This window comes from Callorhinus ursinus, unplaced genomic scaffold (assembly GCF_003265705.2).
Source record: "Callorhinus ursinus isolate GAN/ISIS: 27379988/994484 unplaced genomic scaffold, GSC_fseal_2.0 scaffold49, whole genome shotgun sequence".
NCBI lineage: Eukaryota > Metazoa > Chordata > Mammalia > Carnivora > Otariidae > Callorhinus > Callorhinus ursinus.
This window is the reverse complement of record NW_027397111.1, coordinates 5,557,629-5,577,702: the sequence shown is the minus strand read 5'-3', so window position 1 is coordinate 5,577,702 and position 20,074 is coordinate 5,557,629. Positions and strand designations below refer to the sequence as shown.

Here is a 20,074-nt window from a genome sequence, read left to right as displayed (position 1 = left end):
ATAGTGGCTGTGTTCCAAGGGCAAACATCTGAGAGAGAGCCAGGAAGAAGCTGTATTGTCCTTTCTACCCTGGTCTTGAAAGTCATGTTGTATATCACAGGAAGTCACTAAGGCTGACCCATAATTAAGGGGACTGGAATTAGACTCCTGTTCTTGCTGGAAGGCATGTCAAAGAATCTGTGAACATACTTTGAAGCCACCACAATGACATTTGAGCAAAGGAAGTAAGGACATCCAGGGGAAGAACATTCCAGGTAGAATGGACAGAAATGTAAAGACTCTTGAGGTTGGTGGATACCTGATGGCTTAGATTTGTTTATGGTTGAGTTCCCGCTGTAAAATGGCAGCTCCTTGAGGGCAAGGGCTTTGTTTACTGCTGTTTTCTGAGCACCTAGTAGTTGACAGATAGTTGTAGTTCAGTTCTTATTTGTGGAAGAGATAGCCTTTTGGCACCATGTATTAAAAATCCTAAAAACAAGTATATAACCTTTGATCTAGTAATTCTTTATTTGGAAAATTATCTTTAGGAAAAAAATTGTACAGATAAGCAAAGCTTAGTGAAAATGTGAAGGTGTCTAAATGCCCATTAATAGCCGATTAGTTAAATAAATTATGGTTTCCTTTGTAATGGAAGACTATGTAGAAACTAAAAACTAAACATTTCATTTCCTAAAAACACTTTCGGAGCAGAATTCAAATGATGGTGTACAGAATGGTCTTATTTGGTTAATAATTAACAATCTCCATAATAAATATATGCATAGAATGGAGAGGGATCTGATAGGATTTATGTCAAATTGTTAATAGTTGATATAGGGGTTATTTTTGAGTTGCTTGTTAAAAATTATGTACTGCTATTATAATGTATTTCTATTATAAAAGCAAATACATTTTTTTATTGATGAAGAATAGCGTACAAGTTACTGTGAATAATAAAAACCACCCTTTGAAATAATACATTGGTCTGTCCTTTTATTAATTAAGGTGAGGGAAAACAAGATTTGTACAGAAAAAGTGTGAAATGATGTAAAACCGAGATTTTTCAGGAGATTATCTCTTGATTATAGGTTATCTTTTTTTTTCCTTTTGCATATTTCTATATTTTCTTAATTGGAAAAGTAAGTTTGTCTCATAATAAGGAAAAGATTTACATTGAAAGAAAATAGCTGTAGGTAGTAGTGTAAGCAGCCTTACTTGAAGATTATTTATCATGTGAAAAAATGCAAATTTATAAACCACCTAAATCAGGGATTTCTAGGTTTCCCCACAAAATTCCTTTAATGGACTCTAAATATGTGACTTAGGAAGAGAAAGACAAATACTGTCTGATCTCACTTACATGTGGAATCTAAAAAAAGAGCTTATGGAAACAAATTGGTGGTTGTCATAGGAAAAGGGTAGAGGAAATAGGTGAAGGTGGTCAAAATGCACAGACTCCCAATTGTAAGATAAGTAAGTCCTGGGGATGTTTTGTGTAGCGTGGTGACTATAATAGCATTACTGCCTGTGTATTTGAAAAGTTGCTAAAAGAGTAGATTTTAAAAGTTGTCATCACTAGGAGAAAAACACTTGTCACTGTGTGAAATGATGGATGTGTTAACTAAACTAATTGGGTAATCATTTTGCAGTGTATGCATATATCAGATCCTTATGTTGTACACTTTAAATTATTACAGTGTTAGATGTTAATTATATCTCAGTAAAACTGGAGAAAATATTATGTGGCTTAGAACATTTGATTTACACCTAATTCTAAAGCTACTACTCTTTGTTAAAATGTGGTTGGTATTTTTCCGTGCTAATATTAATCTTTATCACTGTGGCACAGGTTTTCAGTAACCTTACAAGAGTAATTGAGGACTAAGGTAAAAATTACAAATGCAATTTATGAATAAAATCCTAGCTGGTGTACTACTTTAATACATATTTTGTTGCAAAAATGTCTTTAGCTTAATGGTTCTCATTTCATTGTCTTCTTTATTTTAAAGAAACAATTTGTAATTCATTTTGTTCTTATATACCATAGGATGTGTTTTGGAGATGCAGACAAAATATCTTTGATGAAATGAAGAAGAAATTTTTACAGGTAGACTGCTGATGTAATTGCTTTAGTATGATAATCAGCAGAACAAGTAACAGCATGTTAGTATTTTTATTTAATAACAAGGCATGTCTTTAAGTTTTATGCTTATTTGGCTTATTTTATTTCTACCTGATTTTCATAAGAAGAAAGCCACCTTAACTGAATATGTGTCTAGATAATCCCTTGTTTTGACATGTGAGTGAGGGGGAAAACATATAAAAACTATAGAACCCTTTGTTTTGACTTTCTGGTATGGTTGTCTGTTTTTTATACAGATATATTTCATTTTCTGAAGTATTAATAATGCTGGGATGAAATCATTTAATAATTTACAGAGTCAAATCCCAGAAATCTTATTTGAATAATTAAAACTATTACTTTTCCAGCAGCCTGGAATGCACTATAAACTTAAACTTTCTTGTGATGTAGCATCCCATTTTAACTTTTACTTAATACCTCATTTTCCTCTGGTCCTTTGAACTCTATAGTTCTTTCTTCAAGGTGCTTCCTTTAATCTCTTGCCTCCTCTAAGTGATCTGTGGCAAGAGACCACTTAGGAAAACATCATATAACATTGTGGAGTTTGCTGAGTGGGGGCAGGTAGTAGAATGGAGTGGAGGGAGGATCTTAATAATTTTTTTTTAAAATACAAGTTAGGGTCTTCATCACTGCCCCAGTTATTGTCACTTGTTAAAGTAAAAATGCAAATCTGAATGACGTTGATAAATTTAACAAATTTCAATCAGCAAAAATATTCACACTCTTTAGTTCTCTTTTTTAACCTATGCCAGTATTAACTGTGGATGCCCAGAAGGGTAATGTGCTAAGTAAGGCCTTTTTAGCTCATAGCAGCTTCTGTACCAAGAAGCAGACAGACCTTTGTGCGTGCGTGTAAGTTTGCAACCGTAATGTTAATCTTTGTAATAACGTTGAAAAGGAGGTCTTAAAAGAAAATGGGTTGACTATTAAATTTAGAGGTAAAGAGGTCCCTTTGTAATGTTTTAAAAGTCTTTATATTAATTTTTTTTCTTAAAAAATTCTGAATCTTGGTAACTTTGAATTTGGGTTGATATTAAGTTGTTTTCTACATGCTAATACCATTCTGAATATATGCCATCAATTATACACCTTGCCTTTTAAATAAGAAACACCTAGGAAGTGTCTTTTATGAAACAAAAATTATGGTGTTAATTTCGGAGAACGCAGGTTGAATTTAGAACTATTAGGAATGCCAAGAAAAGGAGATGACATGACTTAAGAGGTGAACATGCCTTCAAGCAGGCTCTGCGACCCCTCAGAATATCTCATGTTGACCTCTACAGGATGTCCCTAGCTGCGAACCTATCTTTGGAGGAAAATATGTTTAGAATGTTTTTATCCCACTGTGTTTTAATCTTTTATAAATAAGATTGTGGTGTAATTTTTTTTACTCTTTTTCAAGGATTCTTCAGACTTTGTTCGGAAATCTAGCTTTGTTTCTGCAGTGAGCAGAGATAGGCACAGACAGAACACTCTCTCAGCATGTTACTGTAACTGCTGTTGACCTTCCTCTTATTCTCACAAGTGTAATGCTGCTATGAGTTGTCCATAAAATAAATAGTTTTAATTTTATATTTTATGCCTTTTTTTTAACTGGCTAGATTTTCTGTGTAGGGAACTTTGTGCCCCTGTAATAGCTCACCTAAGATATATTAAATATTTTCCCTTACTCATCATAAAGCTCTTTGAACTCAAAAATTGTGCTCTCTTCCCTAAATTATGACATATCCTCAGATGCCTTACCTTAATGTCGGGTGTAGTATTTAAATGGACACCCTTCCTCCTACTACCAACACCACCATTACATCGTTTCCAGCTAGTGCTCAGGTGTGCTTCAATGTGCCTAAGTGTATTTTTCTTATCTTTTGCTATGGAACAACCTACCTGAAAACTTAGTGGCTTAAGACAACTAGTTTATTTGTTCATAATTCAGAGGGATGGGATTTGGGCAAGGGCTCAGCTGATTAGTTTCTGTGCTCCATGTGGCATCATTGAGGATCATTACTTGGCTGCATTTAGCTGGTGGCTGGCTTTGGATAGAATGTCCAAGAAGGCTTTTCTCCATTATTAGGCACTCCAGTGCTCCACTAAGTGGCCATTTTCTCTCCCTGTGGATTGTTAGGGCTTCCCTGTAGCATGATGGTCCCAGGGTAAGTGGATTTTTTTTTTTTTTTTTAACTCATAAGAGGGAATCTTCGTACAAAACCAGAAGCTGCAGATTTTTTAAGGTCCTGCCTTAAATCACATAGTGTCACTTGTAGTACATTCTGTTGGTCCTAGCTGGTCACTAGGCCCGTCCAGATTCATGGGAAAAGGAAAAAGAAATTGAGTGGCAAGGAATTTGTAGCCATTTATCATTTACCTCAAGGTGATAATGCTTTTTCTTTGGGGCAATAAGTGGGATCAGCCAGGGGCAGAGCTCCAAAGAAAAAAGAAAGGTAGCTATCCTATTTTCCTAATTCTAAGAAACACCTTTTACATTTAAATGTATTGTAAATCTGCATGTTTAATATAATCTTGTAGAGTTGTGTTTTTTTCTTTTCTTGGAAAACTGTTGTAAAGTTATTGTTATACTTATTGATGATATCTGAGAATTGAAAGAAAATTTTTTTTCTTATTAGTTCCCAGATTGGGAGAACATGACGGGGAGGAGAGAGGCTACATATGAGTGTGTGATTAGTGTTGGCAGTAGTGCTATGAAAAATTTAAATGTAGCCTATGGATGATAGCCATATATTAGATTAAATTTGAAATAATGGGCCAGAATGTAGACTATAAAGTAATTAAGATTTATAAGTGGCTAGCTTAGAGCCTTAAAGAAGAACAGAGCTTTTTGTTTGTTTCAGTTATTTTAAAATTAAATTCAAGAATAAAATGTGATAGGCCCAGAAATTCTGCTTATAGGAATTTTAAGGAAACGGAAAAGTGCACAAAGTTTTATGTAGGTGTTCATCACAGTATTATTACCAAAGTGTAATAAAGTTTGCCTGAGCCAATAAAATGGAACTGATAGAACAAATTATTATTATTAATCTATGTAATAAAATACTATTCAGCTGTTAAAAATGCAAAGTTAGAAAAGCTTTGACAGGAAAAGATTACATGATATGTTTATAAGTAAGGAAAGAAATGACAAAACAGCATGTATATTCTAACCCAGTGTGTGTGTTCAAGAGTGTGCATGTATATGTGCGCATGTGTGTGCATGTGGGCAAAATATTTGGAAGGATGTGCTCCAAAATGTTAATTGTATCTGTGTGTTAGGGCATTACAGATGATTTCCACTTTTTCCTTTTACACTTCCTATTAAAAAAATTATTTATATGCAGTATACAGAAAAGAAAGCCATTGTCATTCAAAAGAATAAAAGGCACACATGAGATTAAATTTTGTGTTTACTGTAGTACATTTAGTTTTCAGATGAGATTTCTTTGGGGATAATTTCCCCACATTTTTGAGTGGAAAGAGAGGAGGTATAAGAGTGCCTATACTTTGTGCTGACGTATTTGGGGAAAGAACTAGGAACAGCTGATATCTGGCCATATGATGTTGCTACATCACCATTCTGATGTATTCTGATGTAAATCAACACTTCAGATTTCTGAATTCTTTGGTAAGGTAATCTCCCTTGCACCATCAATTCCAGCCATCCGAGGTTTTAAAATCTGGCCCTATGGTATTTTCTATCTGGAAAACTTGAATCTACTTCTGAAGTATACTGTTGAAACTATGAAAGTGGATCTTTTGTATTTGAAATTTATTTTGAATTGTTCATTCTTTTACTATAAACCACAGTTTAAAAAGGTCGCTTTATGTTTCTCAGTTTGGGATTAAAAGATGTAAAACAATTAATTACACGTGTTGATATAATGCCTTAAGTTTTTAGGTGAAGGCTTTTTTTCTCCTTTCTGAGAAGCATATTAGTAATGCTCTTTTTTGTTATCCTATTTATTTTATAGAAATGTATTTTCCTTCTTTTCATTTTTAAATGGATTATTATTTGTAATTAAACATTTTGATTTATCTGAAATATGGTAGCCAATCTGTTTTAAACATTATACTTCTTTTATAGAAATTTATTTCTGTTCTAAACTACTTGGATTAATCTTAATTTAAATAATCTCTTGCAAACCCAAAATTATATATAGCAGAAACAAATTATAATTGTATTACTCCACCAAACAAACAAAAAAACCTTGTGGCTATCCTGTCTTCAGCACTAGTGAATGATAATTATTATTTAAAAATGGGTTATATAGAAGAAATAAAAGGCTGGAGTTGATATTATTGTAAAAGAGAAGGAAAAATAAATTATTGTATACAGCACCAGTTTGTACAGTTCATATTTCTGTAAAGCCTATTATGGGGATGGTGAGACATACCCCAGTTAAACGACTGCTGCACTTGATTTTTGAGGGAAAGCAAGAGATTTATGTAATCAGATTTGCGTGTTATTCTGGATTGAAGGAAGATAAGATTAGAAAAAGTTAAACTTCTCATGAAGCTATTGCCATAATCCTGTGTAAGATTTTGATTGCTGCAGGCAGGAATAAAGAGGAAGGGGATGGCTCAAGAAATATTCAGAAAAGGTGGAATTGATAGAATTTTGGTGATTGTGTGAGGTGAAGAAGAGGAAGATGCTCAGAACTCTAGTTTCAGCAAAAGTCAGTGGATAATGGTGCCATTCATAGAGTTTGACATTAAGGAGAAAGAGGGAAGGAATTTTTTGCATTCAAGTATCTGATGCAGCCTGCTACCACTGTGGAAAGTTGAAAAGAAAAGCAGTGTCCTTCAACAGCTTGAAAGGGAGGGCAGAGCCTCTCTGAGAAAGTCCCTTTGAAAACTTTTTGTCTTGATAATTACTGAGTTATTGCTAGATGAAAAAGAAGGAAGGAGAATTTGTGACCCTAACTTCCTTCTACATTGGTAATTGAAAAGTTTTTTTTCCCTTGCTTTTCCTTACCTGCCTCTGCTGACTGATCTGTTTAAATAAGCTTGTCAGCACCCAACACATTGATAAATGGGGCCTTTAGACATGTCTATAGGTACAGTAGCATAAAGATCAGGAGGCCTGGTTGCCTGTGTCCCTTAGTTAGGGATTTGCAAGTTGAGATGATCCTCACAGTTCCCTTTCTGTTTCTTCAGGAAATCCAGAGGTGCTTGATTTGACTGTGCTAGTGTGGTAATGATACATTTTTGGGGATCAGATTTTATTATTTTCAGCTGAAAATGACTCAAGTATACTGTCTTCATGGCTTGTTGACCACTGATGTACAGCGAAAGCAAATACCCACAAGAATGTTGATTCTTAAATATGCCGCAGTTTCTCCGAAACAAACACATATGGTACTTTTGTGTTTGACATATCCATTACAGTGTATTTCAGACATAACAAAACAGTAATACTAACTAGGAGAAAATAATATTTTGAGGGATATTTTTATATTTAATCATAGAAAATATGGCTAATTGTAATTGTTTTGTTTTTCTTTAAAGATAAATAATGTTTGTTTTAATTTCAGATAGAAAATGCTGCTGAAGAACCTAGAGTTTTATGTATAATACAGGATACTACTAATTCAAAGACAGTGAATGAACGGATCACTTTAAATTTACCAGCTTCTACTCCACTCAGGAAGCTCTTTGAAGATGTGGCCAACAAAGTAGGCTACATAAATGGAACCTTTGATTTAGTGTGGGGAAATGGAATCAATACTGCTGATATGGTAAAACCTTAGACTTAAAGCATGTTCTCTTAAGCTGCTAATAATACGATAGTCATTATTGTTGTTATTAATGAATATATTAAATCCTGGTACCTTTTTTAATATCATAAGCAAAACTATAATAAATAATTTAAGAGCCTATGTGCAACTCAATAATTGGGTCCTTCTTCATCCCTTTGCCTTCATTCCAGATTCAGTATTTGCTTATCCTAAAGTTTGTATAAGGACATTTTATCAGTTTTTTTGCTCATGTAAGAGGACTAGCATATTGTGTCAACTATGGAAAATTTTCCAACGTTTACTGCATGGAATGTTATTTATCATATATGTGATATATGTAAATGTATAATATATATATATTTTAAGATTTATTTATTTGGGAGAGAGAGTGGGAGAGCACGTGCATGAGTGGGGGGAAAGGCAGACAGAGAGGGAGAGAATCTCAAGCAGACTCAGTGCGGAGCCCTTCATGGGGCTTGATCTCTTGACCCTGAGATCATAACCTGAGCCAAAATCAAGAGTTACACGCTTAACCGATTGAGCTACTCAGGTGCCCTTGTTCATCTTTTTTTTTTTTTTTTAAAGATTTTATTTATTTATTTGAGAGAGAGAATGAGGGTCAGAGGGAGAAGCAGACTCCCCGCTGAGCAGGGAGCCCGATGTGGGACTCGATCCCGGGACTGCAGGATCATGACCTGAGCCGAAGGCAGCCGCTTAACCAACCGAGCCACCCAGGCACCCGCCCTTGTTCATCTTATATTTTTAAGCAGAAAAAGCAGGATATGGAATCATGTGTATTTTATAATTAATTTTTAGAAAAGAAGAGAAAAATTTATATAGAAAGAAAAAGGAAAGGAAGGATATGCAGTCATGTTAATAGAGATTATGTACCAGATACAGTGGTAGGCACCTGATCAAGAAGGTTGGTGGTATCATGACTTTTGTGTCAGAGATCTCACAGTCCTGTTGTAGAAATGATTGTACTGACAAATAATTACATTAATATGTTTGAAATACTATATTGTAAGTTTGAGTGCAAAGAGAAGGCATTGATCACTTTTGCATGGGAGAGTGGCAAAGGACACCGTTGAGTTGGATCTCATCTGCACTATTAGAATAGTACTGGAAAGAGTATTTTTTTATTTCCTGTCTCTTTGTCCAAATTACCCTGCATATTACTGTTAGAATTGTTTCCAGTCATCTTAAATTGTAGCTCTTAGGTCACCTTCCAGTTCAAAAGCCTTCAGTCAGTACTCACTACCCAGAAAATAGAAATCAGATTCCTTAGGTTAGCAAGCTTGTAGACAAACTACAGTGGGTCCTTTAAGACTTTTGTAATCTCAACTTGCAGGTACTGGACTAATTTATTTTCTTAACACAAATTTCCATGCTTTTCTATCTCTGTGTTTTTGCTTATATTACCTTTTTCTGTCCTGTGTCATTGCTACTCAAGTTTTCCAGGAAGATACCTCTGATGGGAAATGAAATTGAATGTGTATTACCTCTGTGATATTTGGAGGGCAGAGTTTTAATTGGGTCTATAGAAGAATCACAGATGTTTGATGTTGCATGATTTGCCCTTAAAATCCATGATATTTTGCTTTCTGTTCCATAATATATGTATATTTTTAAAATGTGGAACTAATGCTTTACATTAACCAACTTTTTCCCCTCTGAAATTGATTAGTAAAATTGGTAGTCCAACAAAATATGCAAAGGGAAGTAATATTTAATCTCAAACTTCGAATACTCCCTGTTACATCACCATGTAACTTCTAATGTTGCCTGTTTTTTTTTTTTTTTTTAAAGATTTTATTTATTTATTTGGCAGAGAGAGACACAGCGAGAAAGGGAACACAAGCTGGGAGAATGGGAGAGGGAGAAGCAGGCTTCCCGGCAAGCAAGGAGCCCGATGCGGGGCTCTATCCCAGGACCCCGGGATCATGACCTGAGCTGAAGGCAGACGCTTAACGACTGAGCCACCCAGGCGCCCCTGCCTCTTTTTTTAAAGGATAGTTCTGTACTGTCATGTATGTCTCCCCAAGTCTTACTTATTTTTTACTTTTAAGAAACCTTATATGATGTGTCTTCATGCCACTTTAAAAGTAATCTCTTTGTCCCCCAGTGGCACTGTTTCTTCTGCTATGCCACTTATCATAGCATTCTTTTATTATAGTTGTTACTCATTTGTGTCTTTTCTATGTGGTGGAATGCATGTATTTTGGTGACTGGGACCTCATAGTATTAATTTTGCGTCGTCCATAGATAGTCTTCCTAGGCACTTCAAAGATGTGTGTTAAATTAACATTTTTGGTAGCTTTAAATAGATCTGTGTTGTGGTGCGCCTGGGTAGCTCAGTCGGTTATCTGCCCTCGGCTCAGGTCATGATTCCAGAGTCCTGGGATCGAGCCCTGCATCGGGCTCCCTGCTCAGCAGGGAGTCTGCTTCTCCCTCTCTCTCTGCCTCTCTCCCCGCTCATGCTCAAATAAATAAATAAAATCTTTAAAAAGAATAGCCCTATATCAGGATTACCTATTTCTCTTTAGCTATGACTGCTCTCAAGTACTTGACTTCTGTATGTTTATTTGCTTATTGTACATTTCTGTAAGTATACTCTTTGACCTGCTTACTGCACAGTGCTGCATGAATGCTTTGTGAAAACCTAACCCATTTAGCTACCCACCACCTCATACACGTACATACATACATTTGTTGAGGTAAAACACCTATGTATTCCTGCTATATTATCTGATTTCTTATCAGAATGTAAAGGACCCAAACATACCTTTCCTCCCATGTGACTTCTCTTCACTTCTGATTTTCTTTTTTCTTTTTTAATTTAAATTCAATTAATTAAAATATAGCATATTATTAGATTTCAGTGATTTATCAGTCCTATATAATACCCAGTGCTCATTATATCACGTGCCCTCCTTAATGTCCATCATCCAGTTGCCCCCTCCCCCACCTCCCAGCTTCTGATTTTCTATGTCCCATTTTTCTCACGAATTTCTGGATGTGAGCCACTTAAGAGAGATCATATGTTTGTTATTTTATTAACACTTATTTTAAACTTACTATGTGCTTAATATTGTTCTGGTATGAGGTTCTGTACAAGTATAACCTCATTTAGTCATTAATAACCACTGTATGAGGTAGGTTCTAGTATAGGCTCATGTCATAGCTGAAGAAACTGAGTCATGGGGAAATGGAGTTAACTTGCCCAAAGTCACACAAATAGCAAGTGGCAACATTTTTTACAGTTAGGGTTTTTGTTTTTGTTTTTTGTCGTTAGTACTTACACTTTTTTTCTTAATATATAATGTTAACTTCCTAAGAAAGGCATTTCCATAAAGTAAGTCCCCTAAGGAGGCATTCCTCATTTCTTGGAAGCATTAAAATCATTCTTTAGTATAACAAAATAGTTTTAAAGCAAAAGAATGGGGTGTTCATTTCATCTGTCATTTTTCTCAACAGTGGACTAGCGTGTGGGTGAGTCCCTACAGTAGACTTGGAGCACACAGAGCTCCATCTCTCATCCACCAACTAGAGTGGATCAGAATGAAATTGCCTTACCAAATCAAAGAGTTAGGTAAAGACTACATATCTTAGATGTTTAATTTTCAAAAGAGTGATGACTTCTGTCTTCCTGGGATCCTCTGGATCCTGGCAGTGGACTTTAAATAGGTTATCATTTACCTAGGACAGGCTGTTCCTTAAGGAGTCTTTCTGAAAGTGACCGTTTTGGTATATTACATAATTAGTTTGGTTGGGCTGCTTAATGTGTTGCTTATCAGAGAATTCTCATTCATATATCAAAACATGTTTTTACAGTTACTTATATGAAATGATCGTTAGCAAATACATTTTAGAGAACATAGAAACATAGATGTTTATAATTATTTTTTTTGCGTAATACTTAACATTACTTCTTTACCTTTTTTCTCTCCAGTTTTTTTTTTTTTTAGATGTTGGGAAATGTGCACATCTGGGATAACTGTCAGTATATGCACTGTCACTGGGCTTAGCCATCCTAATACATGAGTAAATGAGTTAATTCCAAGTCTAGATTAACAGAATTTACCAGAATCTTTATTTAAAAAAGTAGTGTTTGAGCCTGAGAATTGTAGATTCATTTATGTATTACTTGTTTTATTATTATAATTAATGTTTCTCATGATCTGAGATATTTTATTTTATGCCCATAGGCTCCACTGGACCATACCAGTGACAAGTCACTTCTTGATGCTAATTTTGAGCCAGGAAAGAAGAACTTTCTGCATTTGACAGATAAAGATGGTGAACAGCCTCAGATACTGCTGGTAAACTATTTAGAAGCCTCGTATTCATAATTTTTGTGTACTGTCACTGTTGGGAAGCAGTATTCCAAAGGAAGGAGGAGAGATATAATTTGTGATTTATGTATAATAAATTATTTTTCCATTTTATGTTGGCTTTTTATAAGTGTATATGTTAACATGGTAACAGTGGGCATCCATAGCACTGTTGCTTGTGTATATAGTCTGTTGCTGCACTGGAAATGGGGGTTGCCATCTTCAAAACTACCACCATGACAGGGATGGGGTAGATCTGGGATAAGTTAAAACACTACAGAGATCTCCTACTGCGTTTCAGTGGCCTTCCTTTGGTTAAGCATTTGCTTGGTGGTTGTTAAGTCCTTGACAGTTATGCCTAGATTTTTCTGTATTTTAGGGTAGGGACAGACCCCCAGAATTCTCTATTCTGACATTTTTGCTCCCACCGCCCTCTTTCTGGGGGAATAACTAGTTTTTCAAGTTACGTGCTTTATTTCTATTCTTTCAGTATTTGCCTAAGTTCATATTTCAGTAGGCTTTCCTGTCTGGTCCAGTGGCCCTAGAGATCTTCTAATCCAGTAACTCCCAATTTGAGGGTCCTTCCTAAAAAAGATCGAGAAAACCTGGTCTGCTTTACCTTGTTGTTTTACAGGCTGAGGAACCTAAGGTTTACAGAGTTTTGTTTTGTTTTGTTTTGTTTTTAAGATTTTATTTATTTATTTGACAGAGAGAGTAGGGGGAGTGGGAGAGGGAGAAGCAGGCTTCTGCCAAGCATGGAGCCCGATGCGGGGCTCGATCCCAGGACCCTGGGATCATGACCTGAGCCGAAGGCAGCCGCTTAACCGACTGAGCCACACAGGTGCCCCAAGGCTCACAGAGTTTATGGACTTTTTCAGAATCCTTCTTTCAATGAAACTTCACTCACAGAAATCCTGCTATTTGATGCTTTTCATGTAGAAGTCTATTGTGAATTAGAATAGCTGTCTGGACAGTAGACGATAATTAAACACAGAACATCCATACTGAAGCAGTACTAGAAGATGCTCCATCTCATTGTTTTTTTTATGACATCATGAGAAGATCTTGATTAATCTGAACGACATTGAAATATAAATTAGTTATTTAGGGAACTCTAGATCTCTGGTTTGGGAATTCATGTTTTAAAATGCGTAGTAATTACTCTTCAGCTCGGTCTTAATTGCTTAAGCTAATTTTATATCCCTGAATCCTTTTTGACATCTTTGTCATTAGTAGGAAGTTTCTTATTAGAGACGGTAGGAAACAATCCATTTTATCCAATACTTCAGTGTGCCCTACCTGCCAGGTGTACTTGGCAAGGATGGTGTAAAAATGAATGACAGACCCTGTCATCAAAAGTTCACAATGGAACTTTCTCCTTCTGCTATATAAACAAAATTTGAAAGAGAATTAAGGGAAATTGCAAAAGTAAGAACTTTGAAAGGAGACATGAGCACCTCTCCCACGTGTTTTACACTGGGCATCTTTTGAGCCTTCCTATAGGAAATGGTGAGGGTGTACATTCCTTTAAATGTCTTGGTGGTAATAGTAATGCCTTGTTTTTTTCATTGCCTCAGCAATTAGTATGTGTTTTGGTTTTTTTTTTTTTTTCATTGTTTCAGCAACATATGCCATTCAGTAAATATTGGTTATGCTGCATTTTAGGAGGATTCCAGTGCTGGGGATGATAGTGTCCATGACCGATTTATAGGTCCACTTCCAAGAGAAGGTTCTGTGGGCTCTACCAGTGATTATGTCAGCCAGAACTACTCCTATTCATCTATTTTGAATAAATCAGAAACAGGTAAGTTTTATTATTATTACTGTGGTCGTTGTATTTTCATAAAATCACAGGGCGTTAGACCCTGAGTAATCTGAGAGATCTCAAGCCTAATCACTTCATTTTATGGATTAGAAAACTGAGACCCAGAGCAAGATCACTAGTTAACAGAAATAGAACAGTAATGTGGTTTTTCTTTCCCTCAAGTCATTGTTTTCACTATATTGTTACTGCCACTATTTAGTAATAATGTAAAAAATACTGAATATTGTATTTTGAAGGAAGACTTTTCTCTTTGGTAATTTTCTATTTTGAATTTATTCTTAAATTTCTGAAGTTGACTTTGTTTGGAAAGAAATGTTTCCATTATATCTTTTTGGATTAGGATAGACTGTGGGGGATACTTCCATTTTGAAACAGACACCTGCTGTGTCATCTTTTAGTTTAATCTGATCATGTGTTTGAAACTAATCATGTAATTTTAATATTCCCGTTAACTTTTTTCTGAACGTTATTAAACCTAGATGTTTGAATTTTTTCAATTTATTGAGCAGTGAAATTGCTTTATTTATGTAAAGGTTTATTCCTTTACACGTTAAGGTTGGTTAATTGCCTAAATATAATCTGGATACTTGTATATAACATTTGATCTCACAGCAAACCTTTGCAGTCGATAGTGTATTATTCATGTTAAAAGAAGTGGAACCTGGGTTCTGAGAAGCCTTCAGTTGGCACAGCTGGTACTGCTAGGTGCGACTACAGAACCTCTACTTTTAGAACTTCAAAATAGAGATGGTTTTAAATATTATATGCAGGTATTTAATATAAAAAGAAAACTATAGCATCATATTGCAAGTTTTCTCCTAATGTGATCTGTAATATTCTATCTACTATATTTTGTAATTAAAATGTAGATAATTTCCTCATAGTTGAACATTTGTACAGGCTTACCGGTGTGTTTGTTTTGGAAATACCAGTAAAAGCTCGTCATGTTTGGTATTTAGGATCATTTATATTAATAGAACTTTTGTCAGTCAAGTACCAGGAATAAAAGAGAATGCAAGATTATCTTCTTTTTCAGATAATAGGAGATAATAAAGTTGTTCATCATTACACTGTCTACAGTAGTGATTCTCAAATTTTTATTTCTTTAAAAGTCATTTGGCGGGGGCACCTGGGTGGCTCAGTCGTTAAGCATCTGCCTTCAGCTCAGGTCATGATCCCAGGGTCCTGGGATCGAGCCCTGCATCAGGCTCCCTGCTCAGTGGGGAGTCTGCTTCTCCCTCTCACTCTCCCCCTGCTTGTGTTCCCCTTTCTCGCTGTGTCTCTGCCAAATAAATAAATAAAATCTTAAAAAAAAAAAAAGTCATTTGGGGATACTTGTTAAAAATACGGGTTCTGAGGCATTACTTCCCAAAATATTGGTTGGATAAATTGCATTTTGTTTTAAATAAGCATCCTAGATTATTCTGAGATATTTGGAATACTTTGAGAAAGTTCCAGTTTTAACAAATCAGGATTCTTGAACTATTTGCTTTGTATTCTGACAACCAATTCAGTCCTTTATGTAGGAGTATTTATAAAACTCCTATTTTGTACTATGTACTCTGTGGCACTATGATGCCTATAAATTCCTAGAGACTGACTCATACTTTTAAAAAAGTATATAGTACATGCTCATTGTCATACTTTAAAATGAAGAAAGTGAAAATCACTGACAGTACTACTAGCAGAAACTACTTAATGGTGATTTTGCTTATTTCTGTTTTATCTTTCCTCCGTATGTGTGTTTTTAAGAAAATGCGGGTATCACATGTTTTAAGTATTTTTTACTATGTGTTTTTTCCTTAATACTATATGATAAGCATTTTTCAATGCTATTAAATAGTATTTTAATATAAGGTTTTGAATGAGTGAAAAACTATTTCATTGTATAGTTTAGATATTTAAGCAAATAATTACTGATATTATGAACATTCTTGTATATAAGGTTTTATTTTTATCTTTATTTCCTTAGGATAAGTTCTCAAATTGAATTACTAAGTTGAAATTTATTTAAAACAATTTTTATAGGCCTTTGTTCTAAATTGCCATGTAATCTCAGCCTTCATTCCCAATTATTGTTTCTCATACACCTCTACTCCACTCCTTTTTCCTACCTGTACATTTTCCTCCAGTTTTCTAGGGGTACTGCCTTTCTGAATTTAAAATAGTCTATAAGCATCCAAAGGAGTTGTAGTTTAAGCATAAATTTTGTTAGTGACTGTTGAATTTGCATTTTCCTTAAATTATTGTAAATTTTGGCACCATATACAGAATGTTTTTATTGGAAGATGCTATAATGATTTAGACTCAGGGCTCTAGGAACACATTTCTCCATAATGCAGGAGGTTTGGGGATTTCTTTCCTGTCTCCCTTGCGTACCAACTCCCCCCTCACCCCCCCGCCCCGGGGTAGCCAGCCACTGTTCATAGGAGGTGGTGGGGGCAGGTAGGGGTGGGGTATTGTGTATGTGAACATTAAGGGATAAGGAGCAGATTGAAGGCTAATGTGGACTTGTAGGTGGATAGAAACTATGTAACTAGGGTGTTTCCATTATCTGAATCCATGATAACTGTCCTTGGCCAGTTTCTTTAACAATTCTTTTATTTGGGGCACCTGAGTGCCTCAGTCATTAAACATCTGTCTTTGGCTCAGGTCATGACTGGGATCGAGCCCCACATCGGTCTCTCTGCTTGGTGGAAGCCTGCGTCTACCTCTCCCTCTCCCACTCCCCTGTTCCCTCTCTCTCTGTCAAATAAATAAAATCTTTAAAAAAAAAAAAGTTTTATTTATTTATTTATCATGAGCCGAAGTGAGCTGAAGGCAGACACTTAAACGACTGAGCCACTCAGGTGCCCCTAGTAAATAAAGTCTTTAAAAAAAAAAAAAATCTTTTATTTTACCAGCCCCAGGAGTTGGCCTGTTGCATTCTGCAGTCTTCATTTGGCCTATTTGATGCTTACTTCATTACCTGGTGGTTCCGTTCAGGATTTCTTTCCACATGTGCCCCTCACAGAATGACATGTTTTCACCTTCTTCTCCCTTAGGGGCTCACACAGTATTGGTTCACAGCTATTTCAGATATAGGACCCATTTGATAACAGTTGTCATTTGAAGTTTTTTTGATTTAGACAGTGCTTAATGACAAAATATTTCTATTTTTCAGTAGCACTTTTATTAGTGTCACTGAAATCTTCATAGTTTTGGCAAATAGTATCTTTATGTAAGACACTGTTCATTCTGTGCAGAATGGTGCCAAATCAAGTACACATGACCATAGTATTTTCTATGTGATAGAGAGCTAAGTCAGATTTGACCCCTCCCCTCACAGCTGATGGGGAAGACATATAATAGGTCATTACAGAACAGTGAGCTGAAGGCTCCAATATGGATTAAAGACAGGGTGCTATGAGAATAGCTCAGGTGGGGGATGGTTAGGAATTGACATAGTTTATAATTCTATAACAATGTACAGCAGAATATATACAGTATTTTACTTTTTTGAGAGGGAGAGAGAATTTTTTTTTTTTTAAGATTTTATTTATTTGACAGAGAGACACAGTGAGAGAGGGAACACAAGCAGGGGGAGTGGGAGAGGGAGAAGCAGGCTCCCTGCTGAGCAGGGAGCCCCGATGCGGGGCTCAATCCCAGGACCGTGAGATCATGACCTGAGCCGAAGGCAGACACTTAATGACTGAGCCACCCAGGCGCCCCAGGGAGAGAGAATCTTAAGCAGGCTCCACGCCCAGCACGGAACCCAATGCAGGGCTCCATCTCACAACCCTGAGATCATGACCTGCGCCAAAAGCAAAAGTTGGACACTTAACTGACTGAGCCACCCAGGCTCCCCTATAAACACAGTATTCTTAAATATGAAAGGCATTAGAAATTAAAACTTGAACCTTAGTCCAGAGTGAAAAGTGGGTAGCTACTTGATCTCTTCTTAGAACCATATAGATAACGTGGAATCTAGTCCTCTTTTCCACAACTGACCAAGGCTTATCATGCATATTTGTTTGTCCTTTCATCACTTTTGGCAATATTATTATCTGCAGAGCCTAGCATTTCTCAAGACATTTTGATAATTGAGGAATTGAAAAAGTATTTTGAAAAGCTTCAGTGAACACCTTCAGTGTCTGCTGAGAAAAGATTTAAGTGGTTTTTTTTTTTTTTTGGAAACACCCAAGTCATTCAGTATTAAGTGGTAGTAAATAAGTTTAATTATTAAGCAAAGTGTTTACCACATTTTGCTCATGTAATGAGGTATAACTAATATGATGAGACTGATTTTTTTTGGTGGATGTGTATCTCATAAACGGGGCCTGAAGCCTACTTCAAAAGAGAAATTCCAAAAATGTTCTCAACAATGGTAGCCATATTCCAATCAGATATATAAAGCTAAGTAATTTTAATCATTCACTTGAATTTTAAGTTCCTATAAGCTTTTCCTTTTTTCCTTTCTCCCTTCCCCACTCCCTCTCTCTATTCTTTCCTATTTCTGACTTCTCTTCTTACTTTATAGTCTTTGCATAGTGTGCTAATGTATATAAAATCTCATACTTAATGGGCTTGTTAAAATAGAGGAAGTCATTCTGAGTTTTATATAATGAATTTATCTCATATATTAATCTTGGCACAAATTGGTTTATAGAGCCTGATAGCATGGATAGCTGGTTCAGTTCAGTCTTCCTATTTTGGGTCTGTGATAAGTAAATATGTTTATACTTTTCCATTTTAATCAACAACTTACCAATTTGGGGAACAAAGATTATTTTTATATCAAGTAAACATACTATATTGAAATATTCTTCTTTAAATTTTATTAAATGCTACATAACATCCATGCATATCTCTGGACACTTAACAAGATATCCTCTTTCTGAGAAACAAGGTTTACGTAGTGCACATTTTAGAAAAAGGGGTCTTTCTTATTGTTGTTGAAAAAACTAAAATAATTTCCAAGTAACCTTAACCTCTCAATTTTTACTGTGCATTAAATTCTTACTAAGTTTTCTTTTTGTTATTTTTAATGTAGATGCTGATTTATGTATATTTGTGTTTTCTTTTTAAAGGATATGTGGGATTAGTAAACCAAGCAATGACTTGCTATTTGAATAGCCTTTTGCAGACACTTTTTATGACTCCTGAATTTAGGAATGCATTATATAAGTGAGTATTCAAAAAAAAATTTATAAATAAAACTGATTTAAGAATGAAAGTATAGATTTTAACTAATAAAGTCTAATTTACCTTCTTGTATTTATTTACAAAGTTTGGGGGTATTTCTCACTTCATAAGACGTCTTGAATAATATATAAGAAAAAGATCTTATGAGAGATTGACGTATGAAAAATTTGTGGAGAGAGAGAATCAGAAGTGTGTAGACCAGCAAAGGATAAAATTAAAAAGATTTACATTTGGGTTAAATTACTGTATTAAAGCTTTCCCTCACTTACAGCTTTAACATCTTTATAAAGAAATATGTTATCTGCTTTTTGAGATAATCTGAATATGTAAACCATATTCTTTCCTTTTACTTCTCAATTTAAGAAACAAAGTCATCTTTTAAACTTTCAAACTTTGTTTCTAATTAAAATATACTGCAGCTGTCCTTTGGGTGTGTGTGTCTGTGTGTGTATGTGTAAGTGTCTAAGTGTGTAAAAGATGGTATATATACCAGGTACTTTAAAATGCTCTGGAGGAAATCCATATTTAAATAAACCCTAAAAGTCCCAGAAAGTTATTTTTATGACTATCTTATTGTAATACATTAATATACTCTTGTTTTGTATATTTTCTTTAAGGTATGCATAACTTATTTTTTTAAGACATTTTAAAGTACAGATTAACTGATTTTTCCTTTTTTGTGTTACTCTTGAATAACATCTTTGAAATTACCATAAATATGTATTTAAAGTATTTTTGGAGCTTTTAATATTGGTTGTGTTGCTCAAACAACATTATCATTCCATTCATATGGAAGCTCATCATCTGAATTTACTTGTGAACGTAGACATTGTAATGAATCCCTTTGTACCCGTCACCCAGCTTTGAATATTATCAACTCATG

At 35.1% G+C, this 20,074-nt stretch overlaps 1 protein-coding gene across 2 annotated transcripts in view; it reads left to right on the top strand.

The window, feature by feature from the left end:
• Window positions 1–20,074, top strand: part of USP47 (ubiquitin specific peptidase 47) — a 109,898-nt gene that overhangs the window by 35,182 nt on the left and 54,642 nt on the right. Inside the window, exons 2-6 of one of the 2 annotated variants that reach the window (XM_073882912.1) lie at window positions 2,027–2,086; window positions 7,645–7,848; window positions 12,057–12,170; window positions 13,848–13,986; window positions 19,077–19,173. In XM_073882912.1, the coding sequence (XP_073739013.1) occupies window positions 2,027–2,086; window positions 7,645–7,848; window positions 12,057–12,170; window positions 13,848–13,986; window positions 19,077–19,173 (614 nt within the window). The remainder of the gene's footprint in view (window positions 1–2,026; window positions 2,087–7,644; window positions 7,849–12,056; window positions 12,171–13,847; window positions 13,987–19,076; window positions 19,174–20,074) is intronic. The other variant, XM_025894076.2, reaches the window with a different exon arrangement.